Source organism: Acipenser ruthenus, chromosome 6 (assembly GCF_902713425.1).
Source record: "Acipenser ruthenus chromosome 6, fAciRut3.2 maternal haplotype, whole genome shotgun sequence".
Classification (NCBI taxonomy): domain Eukaryota; kingdom Metazoa; phylum Chordata; class Actinopteri; order Acipenseriformes; family Acipenseridae; genus Acipenser; species Acipenser ruthenus.
The window spans coordinates 200,122-227,500 of NC_081194.1; the positions used below are offsets into that span (position 1 = coordinate 200,122).

General features: G+C 40.3%; 1 protein-coding gene across 1 annotated transcript in view; it reads left to right on the plus strand.

Moving 5' to 3' along the window:
- The first annotated feature begins 24,645 nt into the window (after nt 1–24,645).
- Nucleotides 24,646–27,379, plus strand: part of LOC117971250 (extracellular tyrosine-protein kinase PKDCC-like) — a 47,535-nt gene continuing 44,801 nt past the window's right edge. The window contains exon 1 of the mRNA XM_059024805.1: nt 24,646–25,695. Within this exon, the coding sequence (XP_058880788.1) occupies nt 24,943–25,695 (753 nt within the window). The 5' untranslated portion in view covers nt 24,646–24,942. The remainder of the gene's footprint in view (nt 25,696–27,379) is intronic.

The following is a 27,379-nucleotide window of genomic DNA, read 5'->3' on the forward strand; positions in this document are numbered from 1 at the left end:
GCTGACCTTCTCCAAAAGAACCTCAACCCACACGCTTCCTGCAGAACCTCCGCCGTGACCCCTTTCTTTAACCGGCACATTGTATCATTGTTTATATACGTATAAATCACCAGGGAAGGCAGCTAAAGAACTATCACAAAGGGAGTTCACAAGAGAGGACAGGGGGAGAATGCAGGGAAGTTTAGATTAAGAAAAGTCAAGAGATTAGTTGATGCATAAAAATATACAGATATATAGAGTTTATGAGAAATAATGGTGAAGCAATTGACATATATACCAAAATCAATTTATAGAGGCTGTAAACCGCTGCATGAAAGCATTTCAATAGAAAACCACATGACTCAGAATCAAGCCACTACGGACCCTTTGTGGGGCTTGTTTATTCAAACTGTACTGTGTCGTGTTACTGCAGGATAACAGAATTTGAAATCCCAGTAAATATTAATGGCACAGAGATTCAATATAATACCACAAGCATAATGGCAAAATCTGATACTTTTACTTCTTCCCTTTTCAACTTAATGACACAAGAGCAGTGTTCAGAGAAAGCAGAAACAGAAACTTTCTATTCATGGTGAAGCCCATGAGAGCAATTATTATTATTATTATTATTATTATTTATTTCTTAGCTGACGCCCTTATCCAGGGCGACTTACAATTGTTACAAGATATCACATTATTTTTACATACAATTCCCCATTTATACAGTTGGGTTTTTACTGGAGCAATCTAGGTAAAGTACCTTGCTCAAGGGTACAGCAGCAGTGTCCCCACTGGGAATTGAACCCACGATCCTCCGGTCAAGAGTCCAGAGCCCTAACCACTACTCCACACTGCTGCAATGTTCAGAGAAAGCAGAAACAGAAACCTTCTATTCATGGTGAAGCAAATGAGAGCAATGTTCAGAGAAAGCAGAAACAGAAACCTTCTATTCATGGTGAAGCCCATGAGAGCAATGTTCAGAGAAAACAGAAACAGAAACCTTCTATTCATGGTGAAGCCCATGAGAGCAGTGTTCAGAGAAAGCAGAAACAGAAACCTTCTATTCATGGTGAAGCCCATGAGAGCAGTGTTCAGAGAAAACAGAAACAGAAACCTTCTATTCATGGTGAAGCCCATGAGAGCAGTGTTCAGAGAAAGCAGAAACAGAAACCTTCTATTCATAGTGAAGCCCATGAGAGCAGTGTTCAGAGAAAGCAGAAACAGAAACCTTCTATTCATAGTGAAGCCCATGAGAGCAGTGTTCAGAGAAAGCAGAAACAGAAACCTTCTATTCATGGTGCAGCCCATGAGAGTAATGTTCAGAGAAAACAGAAACAGAAACCTTCTATTCATGGTGAAGCCCATGAGAGCAGTGTTCAGAGAAAACAGAAACAGAAACCTTCTATTCATGGTGAAGCCCATGAGAGCAGTGTTCAGAGAAAACAGAAACAGAAACCTTCTATTCATGGTGAAGCCCATGAGAGCAATGTTCAGAGAAAGCAGAAACAGAAACCTTCTATTCATGGTGAAGCCCATGAGAGCAGTGTTCAGAGAAAACAGAAACAGAAACCTTCTATTCATGGTGAAGCCCATGAGAGCAGTGTTCAGAGAAAACAGAAACAGAAACCTTCTATTCATGGTGAAGCCCATGAGAGCAATGTTCAGAGAAAGCAGAAATAGAAACCTTCTATTCATGGTGAAGCCCATGAGAGCAGTGTTCAGAGAAAGCAGAAATAGAAACCTTCTATTCATGTTGAAGCCACAGTTCTGACAAGTTATTCATCATACACAGGAATTTGCATAACATTTCAAATGCACACATTTCTATTAGTGATCCACAGTACTATTCACACGCATTTCCATTTGTGATCCACAGTACTATTCAAACGCATTCCTATTTGTGATCCACAGTACTATTCACACGCATTTCTATTTGTGATCCACAGTACTATTAACACGCATTTCTATTTGTGATCCACAGTACTATTCACACGCATTTCTATTTGTGATCCACAGTACTATTCACACGCATTTCTATTTGTGATCCACAGTACTATTCACACGCATTTCTATTTGTGATCCACAGTACTATTCACACGCATTACTATTTGTGATCCACAGTACTATTCACACGCATTTCTGTTTGTGATCCACAGTACTATTCACACACATTTCTATTTGTGATCCACAGTACTATTCACACGCATTTCTATTTGTGATCCACAGTATTATTCAGACACATTTCTGTTTGTGATCCACAGTACTATTCACACGCATTTCCATTTGTGATCCACAGTACTATTCACACGCATTTCTGTTTGTGATCCACAGTACTATTCACACGCATTTCTATTTGTGATCCACAGTATTATTCAGACACATTTCTATTTGTGATCCACAGTACTATTCACACGCATTTCTATTTGTGATCCACAGTACTATTCACACGCATTTCTATTTGTGATCCACAGTACTATTCACACGCATTTCCATTTGTGATCCACAGTACTATTCACACGCATTTCTATTTGTGATCCACAGTACTATTCACACGCATTCTTATTTGTGATCCACAGTACTATTCACACGCATTTCTGTTTGTGATCCACAGTACTATTTACACACATTCCTATTTGTGATTCACAGTACTATTCACACACATTCCTATTTGTGATCCACAGTACTATTCCTTTACTTCCGAGCCTTGCTCTTCTAAAAGGATTAGCTGTCTGCACAGAAAAACACTTTAGTTTTTTTCTGGTTAGCAGCCAAAGTAATCCTTATCCTGGTATCATAAATGTGTTAGGACTTTGTCCTCGGGCACTGGAGATTATAAATAAGAATGAAAACCATTGCAGGGTGTGTGCTGGAGCTCAGTCTCTTTCCAATCTCATTATTATTAAGGCAGTAAATCTCATACTGGTACACTGCTGGCTGTTTGAGTCTGTCACCTGTACACACTGAACTGGAGTGAATACTTAAAGGCTGGATTGTTTTCCCAGTTATCACAGATTTCACAGTTTCCATGAAATGTACCCATTGCTCTGTAATATGTCATTCCCTTTGAAAATTCCCATTTCTGAAAGAATACTGCAAATATACATACTGTATATTGTATTACTTAAAAGATGCAGCAAACTTATTGATGCACTACCTGTCTGTTACACTGCATTTATTCACTGCATTGCTTAGAGCATAGAGCTGCACGATTTCTTTCAAATGTCTTCACTTCACTGGTGAAAATAGAACGTTTTTAAAAGGTGGGCATAAAAAATGAAATATTCTACAATTCAGCATTCACTTTTTTTTCTAGTGAGCATTTAAATATTCAGGAATATTTGTTGTATAATAACTTCAGAGAAATGGATCAATTTCCAATGTGACAACGCTATTGTTCTGCTTTAATAAATTGTTTAATTGTTAAATATCTTGAATAGCTATTTTAGACCATTAAATCTAAGGCATTTTTACTGTGAAACAAACCCAGGCAGTGAATACTTAGTGGAAGTGCTAGCAGGGTTACATGTCGTGTGAAGCTAGTCCTGCACTAAGTGTTTGTCCAGGTTTTGTTCTCTGCAGGTAACGACCTTGCAAACAAGATGCTTTGTCTTGACACTCTTATCTTGTAGTCAAACATGGGAAGGTCTCCTCAGTTTCCTTTATGCACTTTTCAAGTGTCCCGATTGTAATTTAGACACAAACACACACACATACACATGCAAACAAACACACACACACATGCACACACTCACACAGATGCACACATACACAGATTCACACACACACACATGCACACACAGATGCACACAGACACACACACACAGATGCACACACACACACACTCACGCACACACACACAAACACAAACACACACACATGCACACACTCACACAGATGCACACACACAGATGCACACATACACAGATGCATACAGACACACACACACAGATGCACACACACACACACACACAGATGCACACGCACACACACACACACAGCTGCACACACACACACACACGCACGCACATGCACGCACACAGACACACACACACACAGATGCACACACACACAGATGCACACACACACACGCACATGCACGCACACACATACAAACGTAGCAGAGAGAGGCATCATTCTAGTTTATATTTACCATGAAACCAATAATGTCATTAAGTATTTAAGAATAGGAGGAGAATCTGGCTAGACTGGAGTCATTGACATTGCTAATGGCTGGCAGTAAAGCACCTGATTCAAGTTGTTCTGCCTGCCTGGTCTGAAGGTCACATTCACACTGCAGTTTGAGGCTCATAAACTCGCTGGGTGTGACTGAGTTGTGGCGGCTGCCAATGACTGCTTCCTTCTTCCCACCGTCATCAGCCTTTCCTTTGGCATTCACAAATAAGGAGCTGCTTTCATTGGCCCGACCAGGCAGGGAAATAGGGGGACTTCAAGGTGGCCTGATACAGGGAGTGTGTTTTAACTCAGGATTGATGATATAAAACAAAAAGTATTAACACAGACAAAGAGTTCAAAATCAAGTGCACACCAATAGGAAATTAGAAGGAACAAACGAGGGATTCAGGCACAAAAGGAAATTCACATGTGGAGCCTGTTACTGTAAGTGAAGCACACAGAAGAGCAGAGAGAGCAGAACGGTCAGTATGGAGACAGACCCAGAAGGGCATCAGTGATTCCAAGGCTGAGCAGTGCTTGTGTGAACAATGCAGAACTTCCTGGTTCCACGGGGGAGATCCCTGTTGTGATTTGGAAGTGAAGGTCCCACTGTCCCATTGTCAGGGTGCTGCAGTGAGCTGAGTGAAGGTCTCACTGTCAGGGTGCTGCAGTGAGCTGAGTGAAGGTCTCACTGTCAGGGTGCTGCAGTGAGCTGAGTGAAGGTCTCACTGTCTCACTGTCAGGGTGCTGCAGTGAGCTGAGTGAAGGTCTCACTGTCTCACTGTCAGGGTGCTGCAGTGAGCTGAGTGAAGGTCTCACTGTCAGGGTGCTGCAGTGAGCTGAGTGAAGGTCTCACTGTCTCACTGTCAGGGTGCTGCAGTGAGCTGAGTGAAGGTCTCACTGTCAGGGTGCTGCAGTGAGCTGAGTGAAGGTCCCACTGTCTCACTGTCAGGGTGCTGCAGTGAGCTGAGTGAAGGTCTCACTGTCTCGCTGTCAGGGTGCTGCAGTGAGCTGAGTGAAGGTCTCACTGTCTCGCTGTCAGGGTGCTGCAGTGAGCTGAGTGAAGGTCTCACTGTCTCGCTGTCAGGGTGCTGCAGTGAGCTGAGTGAAGGTCTCACTGTCCCATTGTCAGGGTGCTGCAGTGAGGTGAGTGAAGGTCTCACTGTCTCACTGTCAGGGTGCTGCAGTGAGCTGAGTGAAGGTCCCACTGTCCCATTGTCAGGGTGCTGCAGTGAGCTGAGTGAAGGTCTAACTGTCTCACTGTCAGGGTGCTGCAGTGAGCTGAGTGAAGGTCTCACTGTCTCACTGTCAGGGTGCTGCAGTGAGCTGAGTGAAGGTCTCACTGTCTCACTGTCAGGGTGCTGCAGTGAGCTGAGTGAAGGTCTCACTGTCAGGGTGCTGCAGTGAGCTGAGTGAAGGTCTCACTGTCTCACTGTCAGGGTGCTGCAGTGAGCTGAGTGAAGGTCTCACTGTCTCACTGTCAGGGTGCTGCAGTGAGCTGAGTGAAGGTCTCACTGTCAGGGTGCTGCAGTGAGCTGTGAAGGTCTCACTGTCTCACTGTCAGGGTGCAGACATGGGAGACTAGGTGCTGCAATCCGATGAGCTGAAGAACAGGCGCCTTTTCTCTCCCTTATAAATGTTTCCCATAGTAAAACCACAGCAAAATGTATAAAGCACAGTGAAAGCATGGTGAAGCATAGGTAAGCATTGTAAAGAATATCAAGGTATGGTAAGGCATATTCCAAAACATGGTAAAGAGGATAAGCTATGGGAAATGCACAATATAGGCTTAGAAAAGCTGCAAAGATACTGTAGTAAACTTTTTAAAGGGCTGTTTATGAAATAATCCACCCTTGCAGTTTGTGTGTTCAGAATTACGATATAGAACGTTACTTTTACAGGTACAAAACTTTTTCAGGGAACCTCGAGCCAACATCAGAAGTATCTGATAGAAATAACACAGGAAACAGGGCTGTCTTCTAGCTGGGACGGGCTTGATAATCTAGAATCTGCTTATTTAATCTAAAAGCCGCACCCAAGAATAGCAGCGCTTCTTTGCGGACTGGTCTGGGTTTGATTCCTGTCCTCGGACACGCTCTGGATCATTTTTTTTTTAAAACACCAAAAACAGGGAATCACAACATTATACTTTCTGTCCTGTTTAAGAGTTTGAGCACATCCTACAGCTGTCAGGACTGCCCAGTCCCTGACCACCTTCCGGCGCCTCCTCAAGACTCACCTCTTCAGACAGCACCTGTAGAACTCCTCTTTTTTTCCCTCTGGACACTTATCACTCTTCCTTAAATGCGCTTTGCTTGCCCTTATCTGGCCCCTATTTTACTGCATTTAATCCTGTACTTTAGAGTACTGTAATCTGTCAAGTGTTATTTAATCTGTAGTATTTTGTATTTAATTATATCCTGATGTAACTATCATTAACACTGTTATCTGCTGTATTATTGAATTGTATTTTGTCATACTTGTACTTGCTAGAACCAAAGTCATTGTATTTATCTTGCTCTTAATTGTATTATTACTTATACTTTGATTCTTGAAATGTATTTATGTTGACGACTGTAAGTCGCCCTGGATAAGGGCGTCTGCTAAGAAATAAATAAATAATAATAATAATAATAATAATAATAATAATAATAATAATAATAATAATAACATGTGGTGATTGTGTGAATGTTGGACACTGTTTGTGTGCGTGCGTCGTATGTATGTGTGGACACTGTGTGTGTGCGTGTGTACGTGCATGCATGTATGTGGACACTGTGTGTGCATGCGCGCGTGCGTGTATGTATGTGTGAACACTGTGTGTGTGTGTGTGTGTACGTATGTGTGGACACTGTGTGTGTATGTGCATGCATTTATGTGGACAGTTTGTGTGTGTATGCATGTATGTGAACACTGTGTGTGCATGCATGTATGTATGTGTGGACACTGTGTGTGTGTGCGTACGTGTATGTATGTGTGGACACTGTGTGTGCATGCGTGCATGCATGTATGTATGTGTGGACACTGTGTGTGTGCACGTGCGTGCGTGTATGTATGTGTGGACACTGTGTGTGTGTGCGTACGTGTATGTATGTGTGGACACTGTGTGTGCATGCATGCATGTATGTATGTGTGGACACTGTGTGTGTGCACATGCGTGCGTGTATGTATGTGTGGACACTGTGTGTGTGTGTGTGTGTTTGTGTGTGTGTGGGAGGGGGGGTACAGAAGTAAACTATTATCAACTCACCCGTTTCTTCCTCGAGAATACCAGTGCTTAATACAGCATGAGCTTCGTCTTTGGAAAATCATTTGGGGAATGTTTTGGGGTCATCTGGGGTTTTCTTTGCCGATGTTCCAAAGCTCTGTGTTTCACGAGCAGTATGCAATAGGATGCCATCATTCTACAAAAACAGCAGCATTATAAGTAGAACAACCATCTCTACGTATCAGTTAGCTATCCATGAATGGTTTGCAGATCTGTGCAGTGCTGGTGGCTTATCCCTCCCATACCATCTTTGGACTCATCACTCTAGGAAGTTCATACAACAGACAGGTTCATTCATATTTTCAAGGGAATCACATATTTTTGTAATTAAGTTCTTAAAAGGAAAAATCACATATTCTACGCAATAATACGAATGACTAAACCCAGGAGGTTATTGTGTCTGTTCAGTGTCCTTGTGTCTGTGCAATCTTCATCAGGAGCTGTGCTGCTCTGCGTTTAATTCACAGATCTACCTTTATTTGTTAATCTCACTGTTCAGCGTCCTTGTGTCTATGCAATCATCATCAGGAGCTGTGCTGCTCTGCGTTTCATTCACAGATCTACCTTTGTTAATTTCACTGTTCAGTGTCCTTGTGTCTGTGCAATCTTCATCAGGAGCTGTGCTGCTCTGTGTTTCATTCAGATCTACCTTTCTTTGTTAATCTCACTGTTCAGTGTCCTTGTGTCTGTGCAATCTTCATCAGGAGCTGTGCTGCTCTGCGTTTAATCCACAGATCTACCTTTATTTGTTAATCTCACTGTTCAGTGTCCTTGTGTCTGTGCAATCTTCATCAGGAGCTGTGCTGCTCTGCGTTTAATTCACAGATCTACCTTTATTTGTTAATCTCACTGTTCAGCGTCCTTGTGTCTATGCAATCATCATCAGGAGCTGTGCTGCTCTGCGTTTCATTCACAGATCTACCTTTGTTAATCTCACTGTTCAGTGTCCTTGTGTCTGTGCAATCTTCATCAGGAGCTGTGCTGCTCTGCGTTTCATTCACAGATCTACCTTTATTTGTTAATCTCACTGTTCAGTGTCCTTGTGTCTATGCAATCATCATCAGGAGCTGTGCTGCTCTGCGTTTCATTCACAGATCTACCTTTATTTGTTAATCTCACTGTTCAGTGTCCTTGTGTCTGTGCAATCTTCATCAGGAGCTGTGCTGCTCTGCGTTTAATTCACAGATCTGCCTTTCTTTGTTAATCTCACTGTTCAGTGTCCTTGTGTCTGTGCAATCTTCATCAGGAGCTGTGTTGCTCTGCATTTAATTCACAGATCTGCCTTTCTTTGTTAATCTCACCTGTCAAGGAAAAGCTTTGAGTTTCTACAGCTATACAGGGATTCCAGCAGTCAAACCACGGCCACATTCTCAATGGTGTTCTTCAGGCCAGCATGGCTTTCATTTCCCTGGTTTGATCTGCAAGCTGTCAGAGTGCCACAGGGGCTGGGCTGTCTGCACCGAGGATGAAAGAGAGTCCTGCTCCTTTTCAAAGGCATGGCAGCTGGGAAAGGGGAGAGGGGCTGTGCTGATATTCATCTTCATTAACAAGTTATCCTTGATGTATAATATTGGATCCGCTGTTAAATAGAGCATTACCTGCTGAATTCAAACTGCCCTTCACTGCGAACATTCACAAGCTAGAATTTGAGAACTTGCACAAGGGTATGTCCATGTCAATTGGGTGAGGGCTTCTCAAGATATAACTGAAAGACGTATATTCACAATACTAATAAGATGCATGTCCATAACAAGAGATAATGAGCAGTCTAGTCAAGACAGCTTTCCTAAGTAGTGCGGTGTACAGCCAGAATGGATCTTTAAAGCCTACTAGAATACTGTTGTTATTCTTAATGCATATACAATGAATATGAAGTGTTTATTGAAAAGTGTACTGTTTAGGGGGCAGGCTTTGCTTTTCACTAGTGCCCGTATTCGCTCTGCTTGTAAAACAGAACAAAAGAAGCACAATTAAGGAAAGTTTCATGAATAGCAAACTATTCTTAAAAAATATATAATAATAATCAAAGCTTTGTGAATATGGTCCAATACAACTAAGAGTGAAAATATTTACAATAAACACAACTACAGTATTAAGACCCTGACTCCAAACAATGATGAGCACAGGCAGCACCACAGCCCGCCCTACTTCCACGGTTTCTGCAGATCGAAGGGAATCTCTTGCAGCCGATCTTCACGTCTCGGGACAAAATGTGTTCTACCAATGTTAGTGTTTGGCGCCGATAAGTTCCCAATGCCAACGACTAGCATTATCTTGAAAAACAGCCCCAAATTGAGGATGCACAGAAAAACAAAACCGATACCGATCCTGTACACATGGGTGCCTTAGTATTGTGATCACATTTTAATCATGTGTTATCTAACCTGGCCAGAACAGATTAGACCACAACTGCCTTCCTAAAAGTATTTGTTTGATATTTATTTATTTATTTATTTATGGCATTTATATAGCGCTTTTTATACAAAAGTATTGCAAAGCACTGTACAGTATGTAGCAGAAAAAAGAACAAACCTCAGTACATTTGTATAGCATGTCACACATACACCTGCCACAATCAGACCACTTAAATAACAAATTTAAATAACAGTATACACATAATACAAAGGCAGCAATTTTAAAGTTACATTAAAACTCATTAAGCTAAGAAAGCTGTTTTATAAATGTGCGTTTTTAGTCTTGACTTGAAAACTGTAACGGTCCCAGCTTGCCTGATAAACGAAGGCAGAGCATTCCATGATTTAGGAGCTCTACAAGAAAAAGCCCTACCCCCCGTGTTGCTTTTGTTGACCGTAGGATTAACCAACAGCCCCACATCCTGTGATCTCAGAGTGCGGTTTGGAAGATACAGGGTCAGTAACTCCTGCAAATCATTAGATGCTAATCCATTCAGGGCCTTGTAAGTTAACAGCAAAATCTTAAAATCAATTCTATACTGCACAGGGAGCCAGTGTAAGGAGGCCAAAACAGGGATAATATGTTCACTTTTCCTGGTTTTAGTCAGAATTTTAGTGGCGGTATTCTGAACAAGCTGCAAGCAAGATGCGTTTTGGGACACCGGAAAAAAAGTGCATTACAATAATCAATTCTACATGAAACAAAGGCATGCATTAGTCTCTCGGCATCAGATACAGAAATAATTGGTCTAAGTTTGGCTATTTTTGGAATGGTCTATAGTATCAAAGGCAGCACTTAGATCTAGAAGAATTCAAACTGATGGAAAGCCTCAGTCAGAGTTTATCAGCAGATCATTCACAACTCAAACAAGGGCCGTCTCAGTGCTATGTGCAACACGAAAACCAGACTGAAACTTCTCGAATATACCATTAAAAGTTAGAAATTTTGGTAATTGAATTGCAACAACTCTCTCTAGAACCTTATATAAGAATTGTAGGTTGGAGATTGGCCTATAGTTATTGAGGACTTTAGGGTCCAAATTGTGCTTCTTAAGCATAGAATTTACCATAGCTACCTTAAGTGCTGGGGGAACTATACTGGAGGAAAGTGAACCATTTATAATTTTTTAAATGTGGGTATTAATAACACCAAGAACATATTTTAATAGTTTTGTAGGAATAGGATCAAGAAAGCATGTAGTAGCTCTCATATGTTGAACTAGCTCTGTCAGTTCCTGTAAGGTAATCAAAGAAAAAGCCCCCATAGTAGCCTTAATAGGTGTAATTGGTAAAATTGTGCTAGAGTCCTCCTTAATAGAAGAAATGTAAGAAGTCATTGCAGCTGTGAGAGGAGCCAATGTCAAGGGTAGGACTATTACGGGAAGGATTAATGAATTTATCTAGGGTAGCAACAATAAATCTAGGATTATTTTTATTTCTTTCAATTAAATTATAATAATATGATGATCTAGCCAATGCCAGAGCCTTCCTATATTTAACCAGGTGGCCCTTTCATGTGATGTAATGAACGTGCAGTTTAGATTCCTGTCATCTCCGTTCTAGTTTACGACCATCATGTTTCATCTTACGATTTGCATCATTAAACCACGGTGAGCTTTTTTTAAAAGACACTCTCTGAGTTTTGATTGGCGCTAAAGTATTTAAGATACCAGTCAAGGTAGTGTTGTAGGTATTAACCAGCTCATCTACTGATGAGGACTTAGAGAGTGGGAATGAGCTCAAGACATCAGAAAGCTTAACAGCAGTTGAAGAACCCAGGATTTAAATGTACGGTCCAGAGTCTTTGTAGGTACTGGCAGATTCACCTCAAAAAGAATGGCAAGATGATCAGAAATAGTAAAATCTAGGGTTAACAGCTAAACCACGAGAAAATACCAGATCTAAAGCATGGCCACGATTATGCGTAGGACCTTTGACATGCAGGATATAATCTAAGGAATCCAGTAGCCTCAAAAAATCCAAGGAGTTAGAATCAGAATCAATGTCAACATGAAGGTTAAAATCACCCAATAAAAGAATCCTGTCATATTTGACTCAATATAGATAACAGATCCCCAAATTCAGTCAGAAATAGCGGGTTTGACTTAGGTGGTTGATAAATAATTACATAGGAACAAGTAATGAACTGTTTAATGTCAAGGTTAAAACTTCAATTCTAAGTTCACTACGGAAAACAGTAGCAAGTCCACCTCCCTGCCCAGTAGAGCGAGCTTTCTGGAAATAAGAATAGTTAGGTGGAGAAGCCTCAATCAGGGAAACATTGGCATTCGGCCCAAGCCAATTTTCAGTTAAAGAGAGAATATCAATGTTGTAATCCTGAATAAAATCACTAATTATTAGACAGAGGCCTGACATTAAATGAACCTAGGCGTAAATTGGTCCAGTCAAGAGCATGTGATTAAGCAGGGGTAATAGGAATTTGATGAAGGGTACTGTAGCACACACCTCTGTGTTTACTCAGTGGGTAGCAGGAATGGCAGGATACTTTAACCTGAATTTTACATGCCTGTTTAGATTTCCTTCCCTCCCCAGTTCCTAGTTTAAATACCTTGCTAGGTGATGTTCGATGTTATCAGCTAGCCTGCTTGCCCCTGACCTATTTAGGTGCACTCCATCTTTCCTATAATATCTCTCTTTTCCAAAAGCAATCCCAGTTGTTTATAAATCCCAACCCTTCTTGCACACACCAACCTGCCAGCCAAGTATTTACAGCCTTAATTTTACTGAATATGTCATCCCCTCCACCAACAACAGGTAGTAGACCCGAGAGAATAATTCTGCATCCTAACTTTTTCATCTTTCAGAATCTCTGATTTTCTGTTCCTCGTGTCATTTGTGCCAGTGTGTACAATGACCACAGACACAATGACAATGACCACATGTACAATGACCACAGACACAACGACAATGACCACATGTACAATGACCACAGACACAATGACAATGACCACATGTACAATGACCACAGACACAATGACAATGACCACATGTACAATGACCATAGACACAATGACAATGACCACATGTACAATGACCACAGACACAATGACAATGACCACATGTACAATGACCACAGACACAACGACAATGACCACATGTACAATGACCACAGACACAATGACAATGACCACATGTACAATGACCACAGACACAATGACAATGACCACATGTACAATGACCACAGACACAATGACAATGACCACATGTACAATGACCACAGACACAATGACAATGACCACATGTACAATGACCACAGACACAATGACAATGACCACATGTACAATGACCACAGACTTTTTTGTGATTTAATAATCTGTGCACTCTTGATTCAATATCATTTACTTTTGCTCCAGGGAGGCAGGTAACAACCATATTTACGGGATCTTTACAGGTAAAATCATTGTCGACACAGCGTAGAATTGGATCACCTACTAACAACACCTCACCCCTGTGTTCATCCAGCACTAGGTCATTATAGCATAGAATTGAATCATTTACTAACAACACCTCACCCCTGTGTTCATCCAGCACTAGGTCATCATAGCGTAGAATTGAATAATCTACTTACAACACCTCACCCCTGTGTTCTTCCAGCACTAGGTCATCACATTGCAGAATTGAATCATCTACTAACAACACCTCACCCCTGTGTTCATCCAGCACTAGGTCATCATAGCATAGAATTGAATCACCTACTAACACCACCTCACTCACCCCTGTATTCATCCAGCGCTAGGTTGTTATAGCGTAGAACTGAATAACCTACTAACAACACCTCACACCTCTGTTCATCCTGCACTAGGTCATCATAGCGTAGAATTGAATCACCTGCTAACACCTCACCCCTGTGTTCAGCCAGCACTAGGTCATCATAGCATAGAATTGAATCATCTACTAACCACACCTCACCCCTCTGTTCATCCAGCACTAGGTCATCATAGTGTAGAACATAGCGTAGAACTGAATCATCTACTAACAACACCTCAGCCCTGTGCTCATCCAGCAATAGGTCGTCATTGCTCAGTGCTTGGTATCATTGCTCAGTGCTTGGTTTCATTGCTCAGTGCTTAGTATTATTGCTCTGTGCTTGGTTTCATTGCTCAGTGCTTGGTGTCATTGCTCAGTGCTTGGTTTCATTGCTCAGTGCTTGGTTTCATTGCTTGGTGCTTGGTTTCATTGCTCAGTGCTTGGTGTCATTGCTCAGTGCTTGGTGTCATTGCTCAGTGCTTGGTTTCATTGCTCAGTGATTGGTTTCATTGCTCAGTGATTGGTTTCATTGCTCAGTGCTTGGTTTCATTGCTCAGTGCTTGGTGTCATTGCTCAGTGCTTGGTGTCATTGCTCGGTGCTTGGTTTCATTGCTCAGTGATTGGTTTCATTGCTCGGTGCTTGGTTTCATTGCTCGGTGCTTGGTTTCATTGCTCGATGCTTGGTTTCATTGCTCAGTGCTTGGTTTCATTGCTCGGTGCTTGGTTTCATTGCTTGGTGCTTGGTTTCATTGCTTGGTGCTTGGTTTCAGCAGCACCAGCAGCAGCCTCTCGCAGGCTAGCTAGGACAAATACAGATAACCAGCAGCAGCCTCTCACAGGCTAGCTAGGACAAATACAGATAACCAGCAGCAGCCTGTCACAGGCTAGCTAGGACAAATACAGATAACCTGCAGCAGCCTCTCACAGGCTAGCTAGGACAAATACAGATAACCAGCAGCAGCCTCTCACAGGCTAGCTAGGACAAATACAGATAACCAGCAGCAGCCTCTCACAGGCTAGCTAGGACAAATACAGATAACCAGCAGCAGCCTCTCACAGGCTAGCTAGGACAAATACAGATAACCAGCAGCAGCCTCTCACAGGCTAGCTAGGACAAATACAGATAACCAGCAGCAGCCTCTCACAGGCTAGCTAGGACAAATACAGATAACCAGCAGCAGCCTCTCACAGGCTAGCTGGGACAAACAGATAACCAGCAGCAGCCTCTCACAGGCTAGCTAGGACAAATACAGATAACCAGCAGCAGCCTCTCACATGCTAGCTAGGACAAATACAGATAACCAGCAGCAGCCTCTCACAGGCTAGCTAGGACAAATACAGATAACCAACAGCAGCCTCTCACAGGCTAGCTAGGACAAATACAGATAACCAGCAGCAGCCTCTCACAGGCTAGCTAGGACAAATACAGATAACCAGCAGCAGCCTCTCACAGGCTAGTAGGACTGGTGGAGGTCTTAGTAATTGGTGAAGAAAAAAGCGCAGCAATTGATAGATCCAACAACAATTATAAAACAGTACCTGCGCCAATCTGGGCCAATTCAAAAAGGAATGTAGCAACACCCTACCCGATTAAGTACTAGTAATGGAATGCAAGGTAAAATGAATTTACCAATCACAAGGAAAATGAACTGACCAATCACAATAAAAATGAACTGACCAATCACAATAAAAAATGTACTGACCAATCACAATAAAAATGAACTGACCAATCACAATAAAAATGAAATGACCAATCACAATAAAAATGAACTGACCAATCACAATAAAAATGAAATGACCAATCACAATAAAAATGAACTGATCAATCACAATAAAAATGAACTGACCAATCACAGTAAAAAATGAACTGACCAATCACAATAAAAAATGAACTGACCAATCACAATAAAAAATGAACTGACCAATCACAATAGAAATGAACTGACCAATCACAATAAAAAATGAACTGACCAATCACAGTAAAAAATGTACTGACCAATCACAAGGAAAATGAACTGACCAATCACAATAAAAAATGAACTGACCAATCACAATAAAAAATGTACTGACCAATCACAATAAAAATGAACTGACCAATCACAATAAAAATGAACTGACCAATCACAATAAAAATGAACTGACCAATCACAATAAAAATGTACTGATCAATCACAATAAAGCCTCGACGAAAAGCTTCAGTAAATGACAGGGTAAGAGTGACCTCCGTCTGTTCTGGACTCCACATCAGTTCCTCTTAGAACTGAGTTATATAATATATTGCTATACATTCATGTTAAACTGTATTTACAAAAATAACTAAATATAAATAATTATAGGCTACATTATATATATATATATATATGTCTACATTGTGCACTGGTAGATTTTTTTTTTCCGGAAAGGTAGAGTGACATGACAACGCCTTTTTCCCATATGTGTTTTGACATTTTTCCCCAAACCTTAAAGAAATCCTGGTATGCAACGCTGAGCATTCCTTCATTAATTACATAAGCAATTGCAGAATAATAGCGTTCATATATTGTTATTTATTTATTTCGCAGATGCCTTTATCCAAGGCGACTTACAGAGACTAGGGTGTGTGAACTATGCATCAGCTGCAGAGTCACTTACAATTATGTCTCACCCGAAAGACGGAGCACAAGGAGGTGAAGTGACTTGCTCAGGGTCACACAATGAGTCAGTGGCTGAGGTGGGATTTGAAGCGGGGACCTCCTGGTTACAAGCCCTTTTCTTTAACCACTGGACCACACAGCCTCCTTAATATATATATAAGATTACTACACTAAATTAAAAGCATGAAACATGAAGGTCAAAATGACAACATATGTTTATAGCATCTAGTTAAAAGTGGCCACGAATTGGAAAGGGAAGGTGCAGTGGTTGTGCAGCAGTCAGAGGTTTAATGTGAAAACAGTAACATCAATAAAAGCACTATACTCAAATAAGAGCCATATACTATATAGATAGATAGATAGATAGATAGATAGATAGATAGATAGATAGATAGATATGTACAAAACACAGCAGAGAGAATGACACATTAATATAACATAATACATCTACATCTACCACTGTCAGATTAAACAGATTAATAAGTGTAGAATAATAGTATAAAATAAATAAATACATATAAATATAATTGTACAACTACTTTTTAATCTGTGTCCCAGTTCTGAGTTTTAGAAATCCGATCCTCCTGCATAATGGAAAGACCCTGTAGAGTCTCAGCAATGTATTTCTATTGGCTACTCCTGCTAAACTGTAAAAGGGATTGTGACAGCATTACATCTTGCTGCAATGGATAGCTAGCCTACACTGCAGTGGTAGTGAAAAGGCTTCTCTGACCGGACTGCTGCAGTGAAACTCTTTGAAAGGGCGGTTTTATAAACAGCTTCTTCAGAAGTAGGTTAAACTCTTTGAAAGGGCGGCTTTATAAACAGCTTCTTCAGAAGTAGTTAAAACTCTTTCTACGGGCGGTTTATAAACCGTTTCTTCAGAAGTATGTAATTAAAAGGCAATGGACCTTTACAGAACCAGGAAACGTGTCAATTTAAATGACGCTGCAAAGCCGTGGCTGGCTTTAATCCACCACAGTAAATACAATGGATTTGCCTGACAAATGTGGGCTTTGCTTTTCACAGCGGGACGGTAAACGCGTATACACCCTGATAATCCCTCCGTAAGAACAGCCCGCTGTCCATCCCCGCGGCCCGGTTAGCATTAAAAGCTCCCGCAGGTAAGGATTGTGGTGTAAAACTTCAGTCTAAATAAACCAGCGGCTTCCATTAGCTTCTCCTAACAGGCAGTGTTTGCTCCATTGTCAGATAAAATCTCCCAAAAAACGAGGCTCATTGACGCAGCTTAATGGTTATTTGCTTTTATAAAGTCTGGTGATTCCGCCAGCGATGCTCTCCAGGCCGATATGATTCCAACGCAAATTGGCTTTTAGTTTAAACAGACGGGCACCACACGAGTCCCATTGCAGCTGCCCCGCATGCAAGGTCTCCGTGTATAGGGTTACACCCCGGTGTTTTAGTATATATATTTTTTAATAGTTTACACTGTAGGCTAATGTTGATTTTCCTATATATATATATATATATATATATATATATATATATATATATATATATATATATAATATTGTTGTGTCTTATATTCACAAACATTTAAAATAAAAATAAACGATGTATCTTTTAATTTGTCGACATTTTAGTTTTGTTCTGTAGCAGTTTTTTCCCTTTTTGTCCACAATTGGTTTTTCCCTCCTGTTAAATCGGCTGATTACTTTTTAAAAAAAATCATATACAGGGTGAAATGTATTTGAGATTCAGTTTATCGGATTTTAAAATACATTAAGATGTCGGGTTTAAGTGCAAGGTAAATGCATTAGTAAATAACGCACGTTTTGCCATGTGTCAATATTCCTCGAACGGTATTTGAAATGAACTCGTTATCAGTGTAGTAATTGCATGCTAATTCAATACATGCAATTGAAAGAAAATACATGTGCAAGTAGTCTACGTGTTGTTATCATACTAGCTGTCTAATCTGCGCCGGTGTTGAAATGAAAATGATGTAACCCGCAAATATCTTAAACAGCCAGTAGCAAAATCTGCCATTGAACGTGCACAGTGACGGTAGACATTCGAATTGGCATGCAATGATTTACTGGAACCAGCTGCTTGTTTGGGTAGGGCGGGGACCGGCTAAACCCATTCCAATACAGTTTGTTTATTTATTTATTTATTAGCGTGTAATACATGAATTGGATCTCCTGTAACGTGTAGCCAGTGGGACTAATGTTTAGGCTATACAGTGGGGTTAGCCAACTCAGATTCACAGGGCTGTTAACAATACAATTAGTGGAGATCGTATTTTTAGAGCTGGGCAGGGATCTTCCAGACCTGATTGACCGACAGGCCGGGCTCAGCTCGCAGTTAAATTCAATGGGATTTTTAGGAGGTATGGACAGAATAGCCTATTCGTAACACTGCGAGCACAAACAAACGGTACAGAGATAGCGGGCGAATTTAATACTGTTTAAAATACATAAATAAATAAAAATAAAAACACGCGCACAATAACAATGATTAACATCATTTAAGTTATTATATATTTTCGCCCCATGTAACGTAATAATGGTTAATAATTATTGATCCCCTATAATTGACATGGTTCCGCAGTTCTCTCTTAAAAGTTGTGTATAACTTTTAAAAAACATTCCCTTAGGCCTATCTATCAAAATAGTTTTAATACAAATATAAACGGACCTGCTGTAAATCACATCATTCTATTTAAATTGATATAAAACATATAACTGTTTGAATTTATATAACACATATACCTGTGTTTAAATTTATAATGATGATGATGATGACTCCCTGAATAAATAATAATAATAATAATAATAATAATAATAATAATAATAATAATAATAATAATTTTACCCATGGACAAATTGATTGCAGAGTACCATATTATTTCACGTGCAATGTAAAATGTATATAACCAGCTACGGGTGTTAGTAGTAGTAGTCGTAGTAGTATCATTATTATTTTCTGTTGTATTGGTTTTATTTTACCCTGTGTTTATGAGCCGACGCCTCTGTCATTTTCACTTCGCAGTGAAAGTGTGCGAAGGCCGTAATTCACGTCTATCATTAAGTAAAGACGTTTGAGCTCCGGGAGCTCGATGGATGGTTATTCAACCACTGCAGTACCACGAGGACCCTGGAGTGAGTCACATTTCTATCCCTGACACACATTTACATTTCGGAGGGTCCCATTACTACCACGACTGCGGAGTGAGTCACATTTCTATCCCTGACACACATTTACATTTCGGAGGGTTCCATTTCAGGGTTTTATTTTTTTCCTCACAACACCTCTTCAGGGTTTTAAAAACGTGTTTATTTGAGAAACATTAGCAGTGCCCATATAGCCAACACTTTCATAGGCTCTATGTAAAAGTGTTAATAAAAGTTTTATTTTTTATTACAGATGTATTAATCGGGCATATGCAATGCGCATATTCATCAAAGTAATATATTACAGATACCTATCTGTAACAAATACTTATATTTAAGGCTATTTAAAACAACTGTTATTACAATACAAATAGATATAAATAACTAACAGTAAATATAGCACAGCATGCTAATGGTTTCTTACTCACCTTTTGAACCGTTATGCGATGAAGCAGAAAGTAAAATACAATAATACAATATCACTCAATGCGCTTACAACATTATATATATATATATATACAATATCACTCAATGCCCTTACAACATTATATATATATATATATATACAATATCACTCAATGCCCTTACAACATTACATATATATACATATCTATATATATATATATATATATATATATATATATATATATATATATATATATATATATATATATATATATATACAATATCACTCAATGCCCTTACAACATTACATATATATATATATATATATATATATATATATATATATATATATATATATATATATACAATATCACTCAATGCCCTTACAACATTACATATATATATATATACAATATCACTCAATGCCCTTACAACATTATATATATATATATATATATATATATATATAATATCACTCAATGCCCTTACAACATTATATATATATATATATACAATATCACTCAATGCCCTTACAACATTATATATATATATATATACAATATCACTCAATGCCCTTACAACATTATATATATACATACATATATATATATATATATACAATATCACTCAATGCCCTTACAACATTATATATATATATATATATATACAATATCACTCAATGCCCTTACAACATTATATATATATATATACAATATCACTCAATGCCCTTACAACATTATATATATATATATATACAATATCACTCAATGCGCTTACAACATTATAATATATATATATATATATATATATATATATATATATATATATATATACAATATCACTCAATGCCCTTACAACATTATATATATATATATATATACATATATATATATATATATATATATATATATATACACACACACACACACACACACACACACACACACACACACACACACATATATAACAGTTATTTTAAATTATGTCTTTGTTTTAATTGTTTTTTGTGTTTGTTGATTAGAATGTATTGTAATAATGCCTTGATTTGGAGAACATAGGCTATCAATTAATTCAGTAAAATAGTTTATATGTGTGTGTGTGTGTGTGTGTTGTGTGTGTATTTCATTCCATTAACACACAATTATTTTCATTTGAATTCATCGTTTTCAGTTCAATTCAAATCGTGTAAGAGCTTCCCGCACAATGAAGTTATATATTCATCGAAACAGAAAGAGCTGCTGATCATTCGTTTTTCTTTCATTTAATTTCCCTTTTCTCTTTACATAATTACAGTATTTTTGTACTTTTGTGTATTTGCTCTTCTTTTTTAAAAAAGAAAATAAAAGACGAAGAAAGAAACGACTATAGCTCGGGGCTGTATAGTTATTAAAACCAGTCAAATCCTGGGAGTCTTCTGCGGCACGAGAAACGACGGAGTCCTCATTATTCGGGTTTAACTATAAGCAACCCTAAAGCTACAATAGATCCAATTCACAAAGCTGCTCTTTATTCCTCAGAATGACCATTACAATACATACAATGTAAACGGTGTCCCGTCATGCGCTCGTTAACTGATGCACGCACTGTAATGGAAAATAGTCTCTTAGCATCACACTGGCGCATGACTGTATACTACCCGACCTACAGTGCGCTTGGTTGCATGATAACTCATTAGCGTTATAGAAACCTAATAAACAGACACGCTTCCTGTGTGAATCTAATGAATCTACTGATTAATGGGAATAGCACAGTTTGTAAAATTGTTTGTAAAATTGCACTCTCGAGTGCGAATCAACGTCGACGCGCTGCTGTCCAGAAGGTGACGCTGTCTCTTGTCTCGCAGACATTTAGAAGCCTCTCTGCACGTACTCAGAATTCATGCTGACTGGAGCCTTTCAGTGGCAATAAACTATCCCGCAAAGTGACCGCGCCTGCCAAGTATGAAAGCAATGTGCTGGATCCTCGCGGCCTGTCTTGCAGCCGGTGTTTAGTGACCAGTTAGGCCTATATTAAGTGTTAAAGAAGCCATTGAGTCTTGTATATATGATTTATTGATAGCATTTTGACAACTCCAGATTCCTAACGTCTTCGGAATTTTACATGTAAAATAAATAGGATATTTCTCCACCCTCTGTGCTGGGTGCTGTGTGTGCTGTGTGTGCTGTGTGTGCTGTGTGTACTGTGTGCTGTGTGTGCTGTGTGTGCTGTGTGTGCTGTGTGTACTGTGTGTGCTGGGTGCTGTGTGTGCTGGGTGTGCTGTGTGTGATGTGTGTGCTGTGTGTGCTGGGTGTACTGTGTGTTCTGTGTGTGCTGTGTGTGCTGTGTGTGCTAAGTGTGCTGGGTGTGCTGTGTGTTGTGTGTGCTGTGTGTACTGTGTGTGCTGTGTGTACTGTGTGTGCTGGGTGTACTGTGTGTGCTGTGTGTGCTGTGTGTTCTGTGTGTGATGTGTGTGCCGTGTGTACTGTGTGTGTTGTGTGTGCTGTGTGTGCTGTGTGTACTGTGTGCTGTGTGTGCTGTGTGTGCTGTGTGTACTGTGTACTGTGTGTGCTGTGTGTGCTGGGTGCTGTGTGTGCTGGGTGCTGTGTGTACTGTGTACTGTGTGTACTGTGTACTGTGTGTACTGTGTACTGTGTGTGCTGGGTGCTGTGTGTGCTGTGTGTGCTGGGTGCTGTGTGTGCTGTATATGCTGTGTGTACTGTGTACTGTGTGTGCTGTGTGTACTGTGTACTGTGTGTGCTGTGTGTGCTGTGTGTGCTGGGTGCTGTGTGTGCTGTATATGCTGTGTGTACTGTGTACTGTGTGTGCTGTGTGCTGTGTGTGCTGTGTGTTCTGTGTGCTGGGTGTGCTGTGTGTTCTGTGTGTGCACTAACACCGCACTCTGTGCATCAAGCCTGCTGCTCAGTGACTGGAAATGCGCTTCATACTGTCCACAATCCAAAAAAGACTATACACACTGCTCTAGTATGGTCTATTGAGGGTCACATTTAAATGTAAAATATACATATGTAGAAAATACTCATTTAAAATAATACTAATAACACTAATAATAGTATAAATACTACTACCACTACTACTACTACCACTACTACTACTACTACTACTACTACTACTAATAATAATAATAATAATAATAATAATAATAATAATAATAATAATAATAATAATAATAATAATTCAGAGTCTATAGAGAACCTTATGTCTATTTGTTTTAAAATTGCTGTCTGTCGTGGATCAGTTGTGGGGGGTGGGGGGGGGGGGGGGGGGCTATTAATAGGCCTGCGCACGGACGCCCCTCTAATTACGGTCCCCAAGCAGCCCCTGGCTTTGATTTCTACAGTGTAATGTTTATTACGCTAAATTACTCGGCGCTTTAATGATCCCTACTTAGCTGGTGTTGTGCGTGCCATTATGAACTCCCCTGCTGTATCGCAGCCTCCCCCCGCTCCGCAGCGCTTTTCATTGCTTTGCCCCGCTGTCCCCGCTTTGTTTACACAGTTTTCAGGCTGATTGTATTTGTTAATTAGTTGCTAACGGCGCTGTAATGTGGGTTTGATGGATAACCAGTCATTGGCATTCAGCCCTGCAATTCATTCAGCAGGCACGGGGCTCCCCCACGCAGGGGCCGTGATCGGCGGATCCGCACGCTGAGGGGCTGGAGCGAGGTCTTCAGCCTGGCTTGAGAACCGATAGACGCCGTGTTCCGGAGCCTGCCCGCCTCCTAATAAAACTACCGGGCATGTTTACTAAGCTGGCAGAATACGTTTTTTTTTGTATGTTTGTGATTGTGAACAAACCCAGAAAGAACACAGTCGCACATGTTAACTTGCAAGTTATTTGAGTTAGCATTGCTAGTTGTGTATTTCTAAATAAGCAATAACTATATGCTTCCAAAGTAAACCTTTCCTTTTTACAAGTAATGCACAGGCTTAGGGTTATTAAAAAAAAAAAAAAAGAAAAACACATTACATTTTACATTGCAGTGATTAACAAAATACATTTGCACATAGTACCAAAACAAATCCATGAATGCACACTGTTGTACTACATTTCTCTATATGTGTGTTTCCAACAGGCTGAGTATGTTATTTGATGAGTAATTATTTGTATTGTTTATTAAATAAACTCACTTGTTATTAAACGTTTGTGTATCAATAGTTTATGGGCAGTGTATTTACAAAGCAATTTCTATTTATGAACAATTATTTAATTTGCAAAATAAAATATATCAGATAATGGTCCTGCTAATAAAAACATCGAAAACAAAGAGAAGGAGCAATGTGGATGCTGTTCTTGTGCTATGTGTGATTCTTGTAATAAATGGTGTTGTAAATGGATTCTGTATTTAAAATATAGAAGTCACAGTGCTGGGGGTGAGCAGAGAGGTTATGTGATACACCAAAATTACATATTATAAAAACCAATAATAAACTAAGAGGCTACTGCATGTGTTTGTTGTTTTAAAATAAGGTAAAACGCATGTGATATGTCATGGAGATAATCATACATTCTATTGCATCTACAACCTACTGAAAAACAAAATGCCCGCACTTTACAATGTAGAAAAATTGAGAAATTTCCTGCTATATACACTTCCAGTAACATTAAGTTCTGGCGTGCCAACGAGCTGTACCGATGCCAGCCGCAGCCTAGAAAACTCCACCCGCTCTCCGCGCTAATTCGCTTTGGACCACGGGAGTTGTATTTCTTTAGCCAACCCCTCTCCCCTTCAGTCGTGGGGCAGAGACGACAAGTAAAAACTACATCGTCCACGTCCACCTGGAGCGGGGGGAGGGGGGGTCTGGGGCTCGAGTCTGTGACTCGAGTGACGTCACCCGGTTGGTTGCTCGAAAGCTTTCTTGTGTTCTGGCTGAAGTACTTTCTCTGTAGCGCAGTCAGTGCAACCAGCGATCGGGGGGCTACTGTCATGATGGTGAGCCTTATATGGGATGGACCCTAGAGCTGCGTGGCTCTCTGACATACACAAATACAATGTGAAGACTTGAGCCGGGCGCACTCTGCTTTATCAGCAGCCTCGCGTTTATTATATTACTGTACAACAGAATAAAACCAGCCTTTGATTGCACAACAGCCTCCCCCAACTCAGCACATAGGGTGCCGTTAAAAAAAACGGAGCAGACGGAGGGCAAGGAAGAAGAAGAAGCATGAAGCGGAGAAAGATCGCTGTAGCAGCTGGGTTTTGCTTTTCCTTTTTTCTGGGCACTTTGATGAATCTGTTGTTCATCCCCGGGTTTGAACACCACCAGAGCAACCGAGTGCATCGCTCCGACCAGGAGGAAGAGCATGCAGACCATCTGCAGCCGCGAGCCGCGGAGAGGCGCGTTCACAGGGACTCTGTGAGCGCAGAGCCCCGCAGCAGCCACCCAGACCTGGCGCGGCAGATCCACGAGAGGTACAATGAGGTGGTCCGATACCGCCAGCACCGAGCCCCCTGGTCAGAGACAGGGAACCCGCTTCGCCCGCTGGAGAGAAGAAGGCTAATGGACCTTGCCCAGCGCGGCTCATCGGAGCAACTCAAAGCAGCAGAAAAGATGAACAGCAGACCCGTGGATTTTAACCACGGATCCTCCTTCTCACCCCTACCCGCCAAAGCAAAGCTCGACTTTGATATAAACCTGAATAGAAATATGCACAATCCGTCGCTGATGGGCTGCAGCGATATAGACAACGTAACGAACGTGCAGTACCTGGGGTCAGGCTACACCAAGGCGGTGTATAAGGCGGATATCAACGAAACCTTCTCCGTGGCTTTAAAATCAGTGGATTTCGGTGGGCACGACATGGAAAACTGTGTCAAGAAGTACGCCTCGCCTGAAGCCTGCTACAGACTGGCGTCCTACAAGATTGTGAAGGAGATGACACTTCTTCAGCGACTGCAGCACCCACACATTTTAAAGGTAATATAACAGGTCGCGCGGCTGGGTTTATGTCTTGCATGACCGTCGAAAGCGCGTGAATGCGGGTTGCCGTGGAGCACTTCCATTTCCCTGTACGGGTCTCTAATTTAATGGTTTATGACGGGAGAGATATTTCAGCCCTAACAACGTCATGTTGTTTAATGGAAAGCATTGTTAGTCTGTAGTCAATTGCCGCAGGTCCCACACGGCTGGTCCATTATATATGTTCTTTATTACAAACAGACATTGATTTAATTAAATTAGTTGAAACATCAGTGACATCGTTGGTTATTACAGCGTTATGTGGCGATCAGTCCAGGAATTGGTTTTAATAGGACTATTACCAAGCTATTACATACAGCGCAATTTCCAGTAATGCCTTCACCGAAAACAGACAGACACTACCACTGGAGTCCTATAGATTCATTCATCGTGGCTGCTTCGGGAGATTGTGTTAAACACATTCACGGTAGAGGCACCGGTCTTTGTTTGTGTGAGTAAACATCTGCTTTCCAGTCTTACTAGATCTACGATTCCAGCAGCAAGGTGTCTTTTGCCCTTATGTATTTATTAATATTTATGACAAACAGAAAACAAATCTCCCTTTTTTTTAAAAATGAGGAAGTCTCATGTAAAATAGGCCACGCGTTTTCTTCCATAATCCCACTTTCTAAGCAGTAGCTCGTGGATTGCAATGGAGCTACACGAGAAAAGAGCTCTCGTTTCATATTGGTATTGTGATCTGGACGTGTTAACAACACCACACATACAGTCTCCTGAAATCCATTATTAATAACGACAGAATGTAATAGGTATGTGTGTGGTTTATGAGGTTTGTCGGTGTGTGATACTCAAGCAGTTACACGCTGTAAAAAAAAAGAAAATAAGAAAAAGAAACATGCATCTTCTTCAAATACTTCTTAGTGTTTATAGCACTTGTTTGAGAATGCACAGGTGTTACCAAATTAAACTGAGCAGTGTGAAGTAGGTAGATACTGAAACGTCTTTGTATTCTGTTGCATTAGGTTTATTCATGTTGAATTGGGAAGCATGTTGGTGGCTCGCCTGTATTTCTGCAGGCAGACAGGCACCTCTTCAGTAATGATGAAGCCTCTCTTCCCTGCAACTCGAGTCGGCAGGCGGGACCGCGGAGCCCCAGGCAAGAGCAAGGGGACTTCTCTGCTGCGTCGTCTTTATTTGCTTTAGGGAAGCTATATAGCGGCCTGTGTCCTTGGGGAAATCACAATCACCTCCTGTAAACAACACGGAAAACACTTCCGAAATCCCGACTGACTTTATTTATTTTTTTGGTAATGCAATTAACACACAACGCACCGCTTTTTTCATTTGATCAGACGCAGTTCTGAAATCAGAAACAAATCAACATAGGCTATACTAACACTACTACTACTACTACTAATAATAATAATAATTCTTTAAATACTTTAAAACGTTAATAAACAAAACTGATCAAAGAAGGAATTTGTAAAGAAACTACTACTACGAGTAATAGTTAAGACAACATTATGGATTACGCGTTATGGAGCAGTTTGTGTTGTTTTCCACAATTGGAGAAAGGCGTCGAGACAAAACAATTATCTAAACAAATATTATTACATTAGTAGTCCCTATGTGGCTATCATTAACTTTAAAAAAAAAAAAAAATAAATAAATGAACAATTTA